This window comes from Sardina pilchardus, chromosome 4 (genome assembly GCF_963854185.1).
Source record: "Sardina pilchardus chromosome 4, fSarPil1.1, whole genome shotgun sequence".
Classification (NCBI taxonomy): Eukaryota; Metazoa; Chordata; class Actinopteri; order Clupeiformes; family Clupeidae; genus Sardina; species Sardina pilchardus.
In genome coordinates, this window is record NC_084997.1 from 16,231,504 (window position 1) to 16,247,927 (window position 16,424).

The 16,424-nt window shown below is 46.8% G+C and overlaps 1 protein-coding gene across 1 annotated transcript in view; it reads left to right on the top strand.

Moving 5' to 3' along the window:
* Positions 1-245: 245 nt before the first annotated feature.
* The window catches only part of itgb5 (integrin, beta 5), a 43,738-nt gene continuing 27,559 nt past the window's right edge, over positions 246-16,424 (top strand). The window contains exons 1-9 of the mRNA XM_062534356.1: positions 246-1,027; positions 1,328-1,413; positions 1,770-1,977; positions 2,291-2,540; positions 3,497-3,665; positions 4,537-4,698; positions 6,377-6,472; positions 6,633-6,722; positions 9,209-9,343. Coding sequence (XP_062390340.1) covers positions 958-1,027; positions 1,328-1,413; positions 1,770-1,977; positions 2,291-2,540; positions 3,497-3,665; positions 4,537-4,698; positions 6,377-6,472; positions 6,633-6,722; positions 9,209-9,343 — 1,266 coding nt within the window. The 5' untranslated portion in view covers positions 246-957. The remainder of the gene's footprint in view (positions 1,028-1,327; positions 1,414-1,769; positions 1,978-2,290; positions 2,541-3,496; positions 3,666-4,536; positions 4,699-6,376; positions 6,473-6,632; positions 6,723-9,208; positions 9,344-16,424) is intronic.

A 16,424-nucleotide genomic window follows, 5' to 3' on the forward strand; every position in this document is an offset into this window, starting at 1 on the left:
GTTAATTGTCACGTGACTTGTACGTGACCTTTGCGGGACGGCAGACCGGCTACAGCCTACTTTGGAATAATTTAAAACACAGTTGCTAATCCATAAGTATCCTAAATTAATTTGTGGCATAGATTTGGGGGTTATAGTATTTCCCATTTCGCCAGCAAAAAATCGATCTTGGCATAATTTTAAGTGTTGATTCAGTTATTGTTTCTGTTTGACTGTAAATCAGGCTGCACTAATTTGTAGCGCGCTCCAACTAGCCTACATTTTACAACTATGCTACATTGTCACCCTTTCATTTGAATACGATTGTGATGGAAATAGGCTAACGTTTCCTATGTAACGCCTTTACGCATTCTAATCTGGTAAACAAATGAAAGGGTTAAAGTGTCGCTTTCGTCCATGTTCATCTCGCCCCCACCTTATTGGCTAAGGGCGGAGTCTATGGATACGCGCCGAGCCGAGCTCAAACTTCGGGAGCGACAACAGGAATAGAATGGAGGAAAATCGTTGTCGGAATTGACGATTTTTCCCTTTGGGAAGCTTACCAAGAAAGAACGGATTGCACAACTGTAAAGACTGCATGCATAACACAAACTCGGCATGTACTTTTTAGAATGGCAACTCTAACGGAGTTTCTTCGAACCGCAACATGGTAGCTCTTTAGCCTTTTTTAATCACTTGGATTACTTTCAAAACCAGAGTTTTTGGGCGATAAAGTTTGTTATTTCCACGACGCACTTTTGCACATGTTTGCTCTTCATTGTGTTATGCTAAAATGAGTTTATAATAGGCTACTTTGCCGGAGCGGATGGACACCAAGATGGGTTCAGCGTTCTCCAGAGAGCGACAGGGCAGAGAGAATGCCTGATGTGATTTATCCTGTTGGATGAGGATCCTACCACGTTGTCGCTTTTGCTGGACATAAATCCGAATTTCTTGGAATAATTTAAACGGGCAAAAATGTGGAGTCTCATGTTTCGCTCTACTGTTTCCTGGATGGTGTTAGAAGTATTTATATGCAGTGTTAAAGGTAAGATTTAAACTTCATCTCCGACAACACGTCTGAAGTCATGCAGTTTGAACTACTGATCTTAAAATGTGTATAAACGAATTAAACCTTAGGTCTACATCATAGTAGGCTAATGTTACCTCTTTATATCTTGTCCATGCCGCAAGACTCGCAGTATCATTATTTCAGATTGAAGCTAGCGGTTTTTAGATGGGTTTTTTCCAATATAGTCTGCATGTTAGCTGATTTTAAACATAAATGCTCCAAGTGTACTTATGTATGACTGCTTCTGTGTTCTTATTCACTTTTTCCTCCGTCCAGGTCTTAATGTTTGCACAAGTGGCAGTGCCACATCCTGCGAAGAATGCCTCCTCATTCACCCGAGCTGCGCCTGGTGCGCTCAAGAGGTAGGCACATGCATTCTTATTCGCGTGGTCATCAAAATAAACACAGCATTGTAGTGTTGCATGTGAAAACTGTCCCAGCGCTGTGAAACTGATGTACCATTTGGGAGAAAAACAAAACAACTTTAGTCATTTCTTTCTCTACCGAAATCTTGAGAAATTTGCTGTATGAACTTCCATAATAGACTCCTGATAGTTTCCTATTTGCATCCACACTGTATCTTGGACTACTTAAGATGCATAGTAGACCTAGTTTCTTTCAGGTTTCTCCTGTGACACTACCCCTGTCACTAACTTTGTGTGGCACTATCTATCTCGGATTTATGATGATAACTAACAGTGTTTATTATTTTAAATAGGACTTTGGAATGACACGAACTTTGACCTCACGCTGTGACCTGAGCCAGAACCTGCAGAAGCGTGGCTGTGATGTGAGGTTCATCGAAAGCCCGAGCAGCACAGCAAGCATCGAGATGAGCAGACAACTGAGCTCCAAGAGCTCTGGTCAGACTCAGTTTGATGTTGTGCAGATACAGCCTCAAAGGATCTCTCTGAACCTCCGGCCCGGTATGTGTTCTCTCTGTGTATGTCCCACAACCGTGAGTCTGCCAGCACAAAAGGTTGCGGCATGGTGCAGTTGTCCATCAAGTATGCCCCTGGAAAAATAAATGTCTCATTTTGTGCTGGGAAGTGACTATTTGTAAAAAAAAAAAAAAGGCAAGCTCATGAAATGGTCTGGATCAGTGAATTGCTTGTCTTTGTTTTGATCAAGGTTGTCAACAGAAGCTGCAATTCATCGTGAAGTTATTAGCTGCCGGTGTTAGACAACATTCTGATAGTTATGGTGTCACAATGTCTGACGGATCACGTTGTTTTCCAGGTGACCCGACTTCATTCCAGGTCCAGGTGCGGCCGGTGGAGGACTACCCCGTGGATCTGTACTACCTGATGGACCTCTCGCTGTCCATGAAGGACGACCTGGACACCATCCTCAACCTGGGCACCAAGCTGGCAGAGGAGATGCGCAAACTCACCAGCAACTTCCGGCTCGGTTTTGGGTCATTCGTGGACAAGAACCTTTCTCCGTTCTCCTACACGGCGCCCAAGTATCGGGAAAACCCTTGCCAAGGGTGAGTGATATCTGTGGAGTGTTTTCCTTCATACCACCATTCTTCCCTGTCTAGCTATTTGTGACGCATTACCTTTTCTCACAGCTTTTGCTGTTTGCTGATTCTGCGAGTATTTGTCAACATGCATGTGAAGTCAAGCTGATGAGAAGTTTCATTTCCACATGGAAAAGGTTAGACGTGTGCATTAAGAATCAGAAGTGATACTAGCAGAGTCTACTACTCCAGCAGAACATCTTCATTTGTGTTCCTCTTCTCAAAAAAAAGGGGTTAGCTTAGTTTGGAGTGCCCCACCCAAAATGCACAGCCTCACAAGCGTGTTTCGTTGTCAGTGCATCAGAGTGGCCACTGTCCACAACAGTGACTTGTGCATCAGCGATGCGGATGCTTGTGCGTGGGGGGGGCTAGTCGGTGATGCATTGTGAATGGAGAACAGCCTGGAAAAAGCTGCAGCTCGGTACTCCTGCCCACCTCCCCCACCCCTCCAGGGCTAGATAACCCCGCGCCAACCTACTGCCATTACGCCTCAGTGCCCAACTAGGTTATGCCCTGGCCTATGAGGCTGTCACTGCGCCACACAGCAATAAGCCAGTTAAGAAGGCAGATGACTGCAGCGGACCTACTGATTCCAGCTCCTCATCCTTATGTTATGTCTACTGCATTCAGTCCTGTATAATTGAATAGTATTCATTCTTGCGTGAGCTGTGCAACTCTGATGAGGATGTTGTGTGTATTTGTGTTTGTTTGTTTGTTTGTTTGTTTGTGTGTTTACAGCTAGGCTTACAGTGTCGTGCTAATAATTGGAAAGGATGTTTGTCATTCAGCAGCAACAGTCCCCTTATAACGCATAATTATGTCAGTGGCACTGACTGTTTTACTGGAAAAAAAAAAAAACTACACACACCACAGTGACTTGAATGTTTGTGTAACCGTTTCCCTTGCTCTCTCGGTCACCATAGATACAAACTGTTCCCGTCGTGTGTGCCCTCCTTTGGGTTCCGCCACATCCTCTCGCTGACGGACAAGGTGGATCGCTTCAACGAGGAGGTGCAGAAGCAGATGGTGTCCCGCAACAGGGATGCCCCAGAGGGCGGCTTCGACGCCATCCTGCAGGCCGCCGTTTGCAAGGTGAGGCGTGACGTCGATCGTGACGACGTCCGTGCCACAACTTGTGTGGCTAATAATAAAGACGATGTTGACGATGATGTTGACGATGATGGCTGTTAGCCAGTTTCAGTCAGACAGCAGACACAGGCTCCACACAGGAAGTAAGGGATTAGACCAGCTGAACAAACAGGAGAGTCTATCTGTGGCAGGTCTCATCATGTCCTCCTGGTAGACTGGGAAGCTGATGGGGTTCTTGGGAGGCAAGAAAGCCTGTTTCGCTTTTCAGAGCTGCAGAGAGCTTTTCAGAGTGCTGTTATCCAAAAAAAAAAACACTCGCAAACCACCTCTGTCTAATAACCTTACTCAACTTGAATACTATGTGTTCCGCCAGCCTTTCCGTAGCTCTCTCCCCACGTTCGTGTGGTTGGGAAAAGGTCAGGATTGTTTAGTTTCCCTGCATTAGTCAGAGCCAGCTGGGAAGAATGGAATGGCTTGGCATTGTGTGTTTGTTTCCCGCCTAACGCACTTAGGAAGCGTTTGCTAACGCTCTCGCGCCACAGATTTTTTAAAATGTAAATGAATTGCGGTAGAGCGGCGTAGGTTGATTAGAGCAGTAAACAGCTAGCAGGCTGTGTGAGAGGGCGGGGACGTTGGGTGCTACTGTGGGAATGTATGTTTATCCATCTCTTTGTTTGCAAAATCTGTTCTCAGTCGTATATATTGGAGCGTCAAGACCTTTTAAATGTGCCAGGAAATGTGAACTGATTAAAACACCACTCCTAGTTGTTCTCTGTGTGTGCTGTGTAATTCAGAACGTGATAGACCCTAGACTGTAACTTGACAGCGTAATCCCTAAGCTTTGGTGGGTGTGCATTATGATTTCTCTCTACAGAAGCAGATCGGTTGGAGGAAGGAGGCCTATCACCTGCTCGTGTTTGCCACAGACGACGTGCCCCATCTTGCCCTCGATGGCAAACTAGGGGGCTTGGTTCAGCCGCACGATGGGATGTGCCACCTGGACGACAACAATGAATACGACGCCTCCACAAAGATGGTGAGCAGAAATGGTGCCCTGATCTGTCAGCACAGTCATCTACATCACTTAACTCGTAATGAAAGATTTAGAGAGGGCTCTTCATTCAGAGGATGCTACTTAAGACCTAGCGTTAAACAGCACCCTTGCAATAATGTTATGTCTATATTTGCTTGCTTACAGTTTTGATGTGTGTAGTTAAAAAACACTTTTCAACGGAATTCCTGTCACTGCTGAAGTCAGTGGGAAACTATGTGGACCTTGTGTGGGTCATGATCTCATAGACAGTTTAATTTGGAATACAACCCTCTTTATTTGGTTACCTTCACGGGAAAGACACAAACTCCTTAAACAAATTAGGCTACTGGAATCTTACCTCATTCCTCTTTGGCCTTGTGAGTTGCCACCTCTTGGCAAAAGCTCTTGGCAACGCTAGAGATAACATTTATTGATCTCTATAGCATCCAATAGCGAGCAACAAAACCATATTTGTTTGAACATGATCATTTACTGGTGATTCATAAATTTCGCTAAGTGAGTGCTGTCTTGATAGCCAGAGAATGAAGGGACCTTTTCATGGGCCCTTGGGGGGGGACGGGAAGACACTAACGTAATAATAACTTGATCACTGTCATGCGCTGTACAATAGCAAAATGAATTCAGCCGACTGAATAGCGATGTTTTGTTCTGGTTCATTCCGGTCCTTTCTGCGACCTCCCTGGCCTCACTGAAGCGCTGAATGACACAAACTGTATGGGAGATGGAAGACCTTGTGTTTTTCCCCCATCCATCCACACACACACACACACACACACACACACACACAGGCCCTGGATCAGTACTTGGGTGATTGATCAGACTGGGCAGCACGTCCCGTTTTCAACTAGTCATATGAACCGTAACGTCAACAAAAGCCTGTTCCTCACGCTCAGTCTGTTTCTTGCCGGAGGTTCAGCTGGGATGCTGCTCTCTCGGCGATCTCAAACAGGCCCGACGTTGTGGTTGGCTTCATTAGCAGTTGTTCACTTCAACCAAGGCAGAGACCTATTGATTGGGCCTGATTTCAATCAGTGTGCTTGGATATGCATGATAATTACTCTATAACTCTCAGCACAAGACACTAACTGCGTACACATACGAGTGAGATTGTCTCAAAACAGTGCTGATAGACATTTAGCGTGCCCCTCAACAATCAGAGAAGATCTACCGTAGGATTTGAAGGAGTGCTTTCCACGTCCTTGCCTAAAGCATTTTTGGATGCTTGCTCAAGAGAGTGTTCCCCAGAGGGCCACTCCATGGGATTTGTATGGATTTCACTTTGGCTAGACGTCGCAGAAGAGGACTCTGTTCATTTGGAAAACTCCCTTCACTCCTTCCCCCATCGCTATTTTCCGTGCTCGTCCCCTCAATAGTTGATGAAGTGTTAGCGCTACAAACACACCCTCGCACGATTGCTCAAGACAATCGTTTGACTTGAATGAGAGACTCCTACATGCACTAGGCCTGCGATGGTATGCGATGGTATGTTTAAAATGGCTAATGTAAACATTATAGGGTGAAAGAGACGGCCATTGACTTCCCTGTGTACATTTCCTGCCATGTCTAGAGCCTCAGTTGGGAAAGGCCTATTGTGTGTACACATGCAGGATATATGACCTTTCATGGTCGTGTCGATCTCTGTGTTTTTTTTTCTCTACAGGATTACCCATCCCTGGCCCTCCTTGGTGAGAAACTGGCTGAAAACAACATCTTCCTGATCTTCGCCGTGACAAAAAAGCACGCCGTTTTGTACAAGGTACTATCTTATCACAACACGTTTTGTTGACTTTCCCGAAGGCTTGGAAACTCTCAGTGCATTGAGTTAAGTGGTCATTTATTTCAGAGGACCACATCAGATTACAGAGCGATCGCATTTTCTAACATGCCGTGTTTATCGTGCCGTTTCATGTTGGAAGAACTTGACTGCGCTGATTCCCGGAACCACGGTGGAGATTTTGGAGACCGACTCCAAGAACATCATCCAGCTGATCGTCACCGCCTACAACGTGAGTGCTCTACTACGCCAGTCCGTGCCGGATGGACGGGTCGCCCCTTCTGTGTCTTTTTCAAATGTCTCCGGGAGTGCGGAATCTGTCTAGACGGAGGCCTTGGACCACTGGGAAGGCAAATGCAATCTAGCTGTTGGCTCGGCCTCATTCCTGTCTTAACACACTAAGATGTTTGGATTGCTGCAAAGAGAAAAAAAGAAATCAGCTAGTACTGTTTGTCTTGCTATCTGCTATCAGCAAGACTGTATTGGAGTGTTAGTTGGCCAGACTAGACAGTCACTGACAAAGAGCTTGTGTGTGCTTACCAAGGAGATGTTTTGTCTGTGTGCCTTGTTTTGGAATTAAGAATTTGGGAATTAAGAATTTATTTCAAATTGAGCCCCCGCATGGGTTCACTTGTCTGTCACTAGTATGGTTTTGGGCAGGTGTAACTGTAGTCTGGGTTCTTGGCTGACTGTATGTCTGTTTCGGTCTCTTGTTCAGAGTAGTTGTATGGTTGCTTAGCCAAATGAATTTGGGCATAGGAGATTATCAAAACACTGATTTGAAGAAATGCGAAAACACACAGTGGTATTAGTCGCCTTCTTCTACTTAGTTCTTTTGTAGTGAGATTAATTGTGAGTTAACTTAGCTTCCTGCTTTCCTGCCCATGTGATTTGGGTCAGCACCTTGGAATAGCAGTGTGCCAGGGCTTTGAACTGAGCTGATGTGTGTGTGTGTGTGTGTGTGTGTGTGTGTGTGTGTGTGTGTAGGGGTGGTGAAGGCCCATTAGATGTGTCAGTCAGGGCAGGGCTCAGGCTGCTGTGCTCACTGTCCCGCTCGACAGGTCAGCCTGCTGTCAGAGGGAGAAGAGAGGATGTCTTGTGTTTTTTGGTTTTGTTTTTGTTTTTTTGCCAGTTGCCTGTGTAAGCCAGTGCTGTGCACTGAGCATTACTCCTCACCCCCCGCCCCCAACACACACACACACACACACACACACTAGCAGCAAAGTATGTGTGCACACAGACACACACACACATAGTCCTTTTTCTGTATCATTTGGCACCAATGTGTTGTTGCTATTGCTCAGAAAATAGGTTTATGGACCAAATCTCAGCCCTGGCACACACACGCAAGCACCCAAGCAAACAAACACGCACACACTCTATGTGGGTATGTGCTTTTGTCTTTCTCTCCCTTTCGCACACACTCTATGTGGGTATGTGCTTTTGTCTTTCTCTCCCTTTCGCTCCCTTTCTGTGTGTGTGCGACTGGCATTTTGCTAGGGGCAAGCCAGGAAAACAATGTGCAGAAGATTTCATTCCTCTTGTACAGTTCCTTGAATATTTACCCCAGCCATCCTGAATTGATGTGCATGATCTTGCAAGAAAAGAGTGGATGAGTTTGTCTCGAAGGGTCTCTTCAGACTATTGGAAGGCAGACTGGGAATGAAAGGTCAGAGGAAAGAATCTAGGAGGCGCCCCAAAGGCTCATGGGAAATAATAAGAAGGGAGACCCACAAGAGAACACAAACAAACCCACGGCCCCAAATCTTGGCCGATAAAGCAGAATGATAATGCGTCTAGTTTAATTTTGGCCAGATGACCTCTCAAAATGTTTTCAAGTCAGTGATGTTTCGGTGATTTCGTGATCTATCCTCTGCTGTCACTTGTGTCTGAAGGGGAGACACTAATGACATCCCACTCTGCCCTGCCTCCCCCCTCCTCTCCCAACACGGGTCAAAACAGGGCAATCCATCAATCGCCCTGAGGTATGGCTTTGATTAGCACTGTCAGTTTTGAAGCTCTGACCTATCCAGTGTCTAAATAAACACATCATGCACACATATGTATGCACGCGCACGCGCGCACACACGCGCGCGCGCACACACACACACACACACACACACACAGACACAGACACACACACACACACACTCTCTCTCTCAAGTCAGCGTGCTCAATGAAACAGTTAAATACTCACGCGTATACAATCGGCCATACATCCACCCACCCATTGAATGTGTTGCTGTGTTAACACATGATGTCCCTGGCCTTGACTCAGAGAGGACTTCTAGAGGAAGATCATAGCAGAACCGTTTGCGTGTGTTTGCTCTTGTACATGCGTGTGTGCGCTTGTGTCCCCCCCAATCACTGCGCCTCAGTCTCGGTCCACAAGCGACTGTTCTTCAAGCTGTTTGTATTCTCCAGGGCTGTTTGCCCTTGATTGTAATTTGACATTCTTCCAGTGTCTTTAGGGGGGAAAAAAACGGCATATTTGGCCTAGAAAGCTGAAGACTGTCCCCCGAGTGTTAAAATCTTTGTCATTTTGTATCGTGTGATGTCTGATTGCAAGAAGAAGAACAAAAATAAGCAAATTAAAACAAAATTGCAGCAGAATGTTCTTGATTGTAATCATCTCATTGAAGCTTGTGCCGTGACGTCTTCTCCAGTCAGATAATGGACTCCCTCTCCTCTCTCCTCTCTCTGGGCCTCTCTCTTCAGAACATCCGGTCCAAGGTGGAGCTGAGCGTGTGGGAGCACCCCGAGGACCTGAGCCTGGGCTTCTCCGCCACCTGCCAGGACGGACAGGCCCTCCCCGGCCTCCGCAAGTGTGGCGACCTGAAGATCGGCGAGACGGTGAGTCTCAAACGCACAACGTCCCCTGAGCTCAAACGCGCGTTCAAAACCGAACGCCATGTGGTCAGAGAGCTTATTTGTAGTCGTGTGGCATTTAATGTTGCATCTGTAAGTCATCATGTTGCATCATGCCTAATATAGTATATATTTATACACACACACACACACACACACACACACACACACACACACTGTATATCCACTGTGCTTGTAAATGCTTCTGGCCAGCTGGAAGTTAAATTAATTCTGTGAATTAGGATGCCGCTGGGTCCAAAGCTGAACAACCGGGCCTTGTTATCAAGTTGTGACTCAGCTCGCCACTTATCTATAAGGTGCACAGTTCCTGTTTGATTTGCACAGCTCATAGCCATTGCCGGGCACTGACATGGAGCACTCCCAGCCAAGGAGTTACCTCTGGTCTCTCAGGGACTTGGGCAAAGGGAATTCCTACTGAGAGCAAGTGACATTGCGATAGGAGTTGATAGGAGGAAGGTGAAGCATGAATGTGGTGATAACAAGCTGGTTTTGCTTTGAGGTTAGTCAGCTGTTTCTTTACTGTCAAAAGTCTATAAGGGCAAAAGTCCATCCTTCACAGTAGTGACGTTCTTTAGACTTGAGAAGGCATGTTTGGTCCCGTCCTCACTCCTCACAATGGCGGTTTATCTTAAGAGACGGAGGGGGGACACAAAGCAGAAGCTGAAACTTGCTGATTCTGCAGGAGACAGCTCAGCATCCTGTCGCCACAGACAGACAGTCTTGTCAGACACGACCCAGACTCCTCAGCAGCCGCCTGTGGTCAGTGTTGTTGATCCCCGTGGGCCAGTGCCTGTCCTGCTGTCTCGCACGATAACGCGCAACTTCACCTCGGTGACCTCTACTCCCACCCCCAGCTGTGTTCCAGCCCGTGCACTTTGGCCCAGAACGCTGTTTGTCTCCAGGGTGAGTGGAGCGGGTGTTCACAAGGAGGACTCCTGAAGGAGGTCCTGGTGCTGTGTGGTGGTTTTGCAGGCCTGTACCGTAATTTCCCAACTATTAGTCGATGTTTCTATGTTGATTTTGCAAAATTTCTTCAGCTGTTTCAGCTTCAGAATTATTAGATATGTTTTTTGTTTTTTTAAAACTGCCGTAAAACACACATACATAGGATGCACAGGAGATTACTGAATTTCTGAGATTCATTCATTGTCTTTCAGCTGAACAGGCATACTGCTTTTGATCTCAAGGGCGTTTGTTTCCATTCTTTCTGGCCACCAAAATCGATAGTGTTGACACAAATACACTACTCACTAAATATAAATAATGATAAAAAAAAATAAATAAATAAACATGTGAACTTAATGTGACCGCCAATGTCCAACAATTCAGTGTTTTAGTACTTTATTTACTCATAAAGACACATAAAATTTCAGCCAAAAGTCAGATATCCCTAACTTTTTGAGTAGTGTGTAATGTTCAATGTCAAAAGTTCCAGATAACTGTAAAATTGGTGAACATCAACTGGTGGTGTATCAAATGACTCAATGGGTTTACAGTCACAGGGAGCGTTTTAGCATTTATCCGTTTATCCATAACAAAAGGTGCGTCACGTGCAATCATCCACTCTAATAAGTTGCAGAACCTGATGTGATGAATGGCTGTGCTAACTCATGCCAATCATCACTGGAATGTTCTCATGGCCTCTACGCTACAGAGTGAGATAATACAGCTCGCTCCTCTTTCTCTTTCTCTTTCACTGGTGCACACACACACACACACACACACACACACTCTATCTTCTCTATCTTCTTTCTTTAGACTCTAGTACACACACACACACAACTTTTTCTTCTTTCACTTTCACTGGTATACACACACACAACTGTCTTCTTTCTTTTTCTCTCTTTCACAGGCACACACGCACACACACACACACACACTATATATATCATATACACACACACACACACACAGAGAGAGCTTCCAGAACACTCCCTCGATGTAAAGCTCCTCTGTTCAGTGGGGGAGTGCTCCATCATTACCCTTGTCTCTAATGAGGCCTTCTCTGTACCTGCCACCACACACAGAGCTCTGAGCGCCCGGCGAGCAGCGAGGAGCGAGGCTTGTCCTGCTCCCCCGTGCCCCCCCCCCCCCCCCCCCCGGGGGTCCCACCCATGGGTTTAGCCCAATTGAGTGCTGAGACGGGGTCGACCGCGGGGAGAGAGAGCGCACACTCTGAATGGTGCTGGTGAATGGAGGGAATCCCATTGTTGTGTGTGTGTGTGTGTGTGAGTGTGTGTGTGAGCGAGCAAACCCGGTCTGTTGTAATGGGCCTGCTCTGCTTTCACCTCACTCTCTCCCACTGTGTGTGTGTGTGTGTGTGTGTGTGTGTGTTTGTGTGTGTGTTTGTGTGGAGTCGAGAGTATGGGGTTGTTGCACAGTGCCCAACTGCCAATCTTCCCAGTGAAAGCGGGATGTGGTGGTGGTGGTGGTGGTGGTGGTGAGGGGTGGCACAGGGCAGGCAGAAGCCCATGTGCCGCTGGCCCATGTGTCCTGCGCCAGACGCCCGCAGCATGTCAATGGGCTCCCCCTCAAAAGCAGCCGATGGCTCCCCCCCCCCCTCCCTCTCTCTCTCCAACCAACTGGATGCAACACAAGGGCCCCAGTAACACAGGCAGGCGCTAGCCCAGATTCTGAATCCACGCCTAGGTCCCTTTCAGACCCACACCCAGCTCTTCCTCTCCCTAGGGACTACTAAAAAGCCCCCATACACAACCCATCTCGCTAATCCGCTATCGGTGTTGGCTAACGGCATCGCTTCTAATCCCCCTATGGACAAAATGCATCCCCAAAGTAAACAAAGTTGGTGGCCGACTGCCTGCCTCCCTGCCTGCCTAAAACGGCCTAGAAATATCAGGGATATTTTACTTGGAGATTTTTTCACTTCAGATCCAAGGTCGAAACGTTTTTGTTTTTGAACAAAAACTATTTCGCCCAGCTCGGTTGAAGATGACACTGCTTTTTTTCAGAGGAGCAGGCTGCGTGAATGCCCGTAAATTCTGCACGTTCGAGAGGAATGTGTCCACGGCGTTTAAGTGGGGGGTATTTTCTGCTTGTGGGTGCTGGCTGCTGGTAACTGTTGGTGTTATTGTTTCCATCTCTTGCAGACATAGCTCCAGCACCAGAGTGTCTCTGGAGTAAAAAGTCTCTCGGTGCGCGCGCACACACACACACACACACACACACAGAGCCACTCTTGGCTTCCCCTGTCTGTTTTCTCAGTTAAGAGCTGCAGAGAGGGAAGAAAAGAGTAATGGTATCCTGGTAACCTACAGCATCAGTATTGCTCCGTGTTGATATCACCTTGTCAGTAGCACCTACGTGCCATCAATTCTTATCCTCGTGCTTAGTCTTAGTTTTAGTCTTAGTCTGTTTTTGTTCATCTTATGGTTCTTGTTCATACTATCCCTATTGTGTCAACAAGCGGTGTGGGGACTCGCTATCCCGGAGTGAAAAGTTTTGCTTTTATGGAGTTTGTTGTGTTCTTTTTATGGAGTTAATTATTTTATGACGTTCTTGATTGAGAACATGTGCCTGGCCCACCAAGCCGAATATGGGGCGTCACTACGAAAGCATGTGCTCTGGACTTGCAGCTTTTGTTGTCTTATGTGAGCTGCAAGTGAGAGGGGAATCTCAGGCTTTTTCCTAGTGTGTCGTCGTTCACTTATGAGGTTAAAGTAAATTTGCAAATTTGCTCTCTCCCTGTCCCTTCCCCTCCTCCCTTTCCCCTTTTACTCTCATTTCCCTCTCTCTCTCTCTCCCTCTCTCTCTCCCTCTCTCTCCCTCTCTCCCTCTTTATATTCATAGTGTCTTCTTACTCGTCTCCATTAACCCTACTCTGGACGCCCTCGCCCATGTGACTCACATGTCTCTGTAATCCAATTCAGTCCTCCTTCATTAGAAGCACGCTGCTGCTGCTGCTGCTGCTGCGTCCATGATGACCACTCCGCAGCATGTGCTCCCATGTGCCGGCCGCTCTGACTTGTGAGAGTGACCCACGTGACGGCCGCTGCACCCGCCGCTACGGCCGCTGTTTAGTTTCGCGCTCTTTTTCGCTTCCTCTAGTCTCGGCCCTGCAACCTACGGAATGTGCACAGGTGTCGGACTCTGTATATGTGTGTGTGTGTGTGTGTTGCATATCCCATGTCATCACTCCGTGCTCGTTCAACAAGGGTGGCTGTGTCGAGGGATCAGAGCGGGCCTTAAACATGTCATCCAGGCTCGGCTCCCCGGGGAGGGCGCAAATCCCAGGCCTGCCGTGCCAGCGCTGCGGCCCAATCAGGACCTTATTTATTGCAACAGCGGGGAAAGTGTACCGATGGGTGGTGAATATTTTATGTATTTTTCATGTTCCTCGAGGCAGCTGCGTGAAAGGTTCAGCTGACAGTGAGGTGCATTTTTTTTGCTCCTTTACATCCCTCCACAACACCACACTGTGTGTGTGTGTGTGTGTGTGTGTGTGTGTGTGCGTTTTCTCCATAGTTGAGGGGGAGGTGTGTGTGTTTGTATGTGTGTGTGTGTGTGTGGAGGGCGGGTGAGTGGGCGGGCTGGATTTTTCCTCTTCTTTCATCAGGGACTTCCTCTCAGCGTTGTCCCTGCGCTGCTGTTTGAAGTGAGTGCTGAAGTGCACTCTCCCAGGACACATGGGCTCATCTCCTGCGGCGCTCCCAGGATCCTCATACAGAAATGATGAACTTTCACACGTGACCAGGACCGCAACCGGCAGCCTTCAGAGAGAGACAAGCGCCAAGGCCATTTTTAGCAGCTTTCTCAATGCTTCCATGCTTGACCCCCCCCCCCTCCCGTCCTACTTAAAACACACGGGGTCACACTTGAAGGTTGTTGCCAATGTCAACATGGCCGCCAGGTCCCTGTGTGGAGGCTCAGGACTGAAGCTCCCTCGGATCCCACTGCTCAGGGGCTCTGATGGACTGACTGTGTCAGATCTTCAAAGGGCCCTCAGAGTGTGGAGTTGTCTTTCCTACCTCAGGGGAAGGCAGGCAGTCAAAGAGCTGTGTGTGTGTGTGTGTGTGTGTGTGTGTGTGTGTGTGTGTGTGTGTGTGTGTGTGTGTGTGTGTGTGTGTGTGTGTGTGTGTGTGTGTGTGTGTGTGTGTGTGTGTGTGTGTGTGTGTGTGTGTGTGTGTGTGTGTGTGTGTGTGTGTGTGTGGGTGTGGGTGTGGGTGTGGGTGTGGGTGTGGGTGGGTGGTTTTAGCAGTCTACTCACTCCTCCTATAGCACCACGATGTGTGTTTAGTGTAAGCTTATGCTTTTCTTTCACACATGCCGCATGTTAGGGGGACCACACCCAAATCTCATAAAGCCTTTGGCAAATGTTTACCTTCAGGGCTCTGCACACACACTTTGCCATATGGCCCCTCGAGTGTCCCCCTGTTAACTAATTAAGGCCAGTTATAAGTCTGTATTCTCATGCTACTGTAAACAGTATCTGCGAAATACACAGAAAATAAATAGCTTGTTGGACATAGCCATGTCGTGCGGTTGAACGCATCTGGTGAATGGCTGCCTGTAAATGTAACCTTTTGGCTCCTGTTTGCTAGATCTCAGCTGGTCTTGAGCTCCAGACGGTTTATAGACGTCTCTCATGTAAAAAAAAAAAAAAAAAGGACCCTTGCATGTGGTGCAGGTTTGCCACTTTTTACAAGAACCGTTTTCTATGGCAAAATGCACTGCCAATGGGTGTGAAACCACAATCTATGGGAGTTCACTTCTGTGGGACTCCCTGGAAAAATAGTTAGGAGTGGCGATCGTGTTTCTGCAGGCAGTGGCCGGGTCAAGCTGCTTTCTTCTCGTGGACTTCCTGACAGTAATCAAAATGGGCGCTGCCAGGGTGTCATCTGCTTGGAGGAGGGTATGATTAATCCAGCAGAAAGCCAGCCACAGCAATTAGGGCTTCCTTTGAGGGTCCTAGATGAGAGAGATAAGAGTTAAAAAAAAAAACCCAGCATGTCATTCCAGCCTGGTTCAAACCGAGTTCATGCTTTTTGGGACCAAACTGTGAACAAAGCTTTGTGGATTTTGGATAGTGTTTTTTTTTTTTTTTGTTTCTTATTTTATTGGCTCAGAGAGTGATCACACGGTCAGTTTGCTTTAAGCCATAGCTCTAGCATTTGCCATGGCTACCAGTCTCCTTGGAAACTCCATGTGTTCCTCTGACTGTTAAGGGTGAAGATGGAGGTGTAAAAGTATATAGCGGCATCAGTGAATATTATTTGTGGACAATTAAAGAGATTTAGGAGATTATTTAATCATGTCTTTGGTAGCAACTCCACTTGTTGTTGCGGAATAGTATTTGCACAAAGGCATAATGTGGCATTACTCTTCAGTGGATGTGAATCAACATGTTTATTTCGTGATAATCCCGGAGCTGCCTAATTATGGTGCAAAATGTCCATCATTAAGTGATTCATGCTGACGTTGGCTTATTATGGCTGACACTCACAGTTAAGGAATGCCTTTTTTTTCCCAAACCATGGGCTAGAATAGCGCAGTCACATTAGCAGTACTACGCTATAGCAGCACTAGTACTATTACTAGTATTATTTAGCAGTACTAGTTCTATTGACTAGTATAGTATGGCATAGTTGAATAAGTCTATGTGACTCTGTAATTAACCCTAATGTCCTTCCCCCATCTTCGTGTCTCCCTGATCTGAAACCACGGGCTAGAATAGCGCAGTCACATTAACAGATTTCCATGTCAACAGTATAGAACTACTATGGCATAGTTAAGTAAATCTGTGTTTTTATGTCTGTCTCTAATTGATTAAAGGAATATAATGTCCGCAACACTGAGATTTGCTCCCATTTCATGTTTAAAAACATGCAACGTTTCGAGCCTACTGGGTCTTCATCATGCAAATGGTGAACACATTCGTTAAAGGGGTATATATATATAGGTCTTACAATCACCTGACCCACACTGTAACCTTCCCTGTTTAACTCGGCCTGTCTCTAATTGACCCTAACGTCCTTCCCCCATCTCCCTGCTTCCAAACCATGGGCTAGAATAGCAAAGTCACATTAAC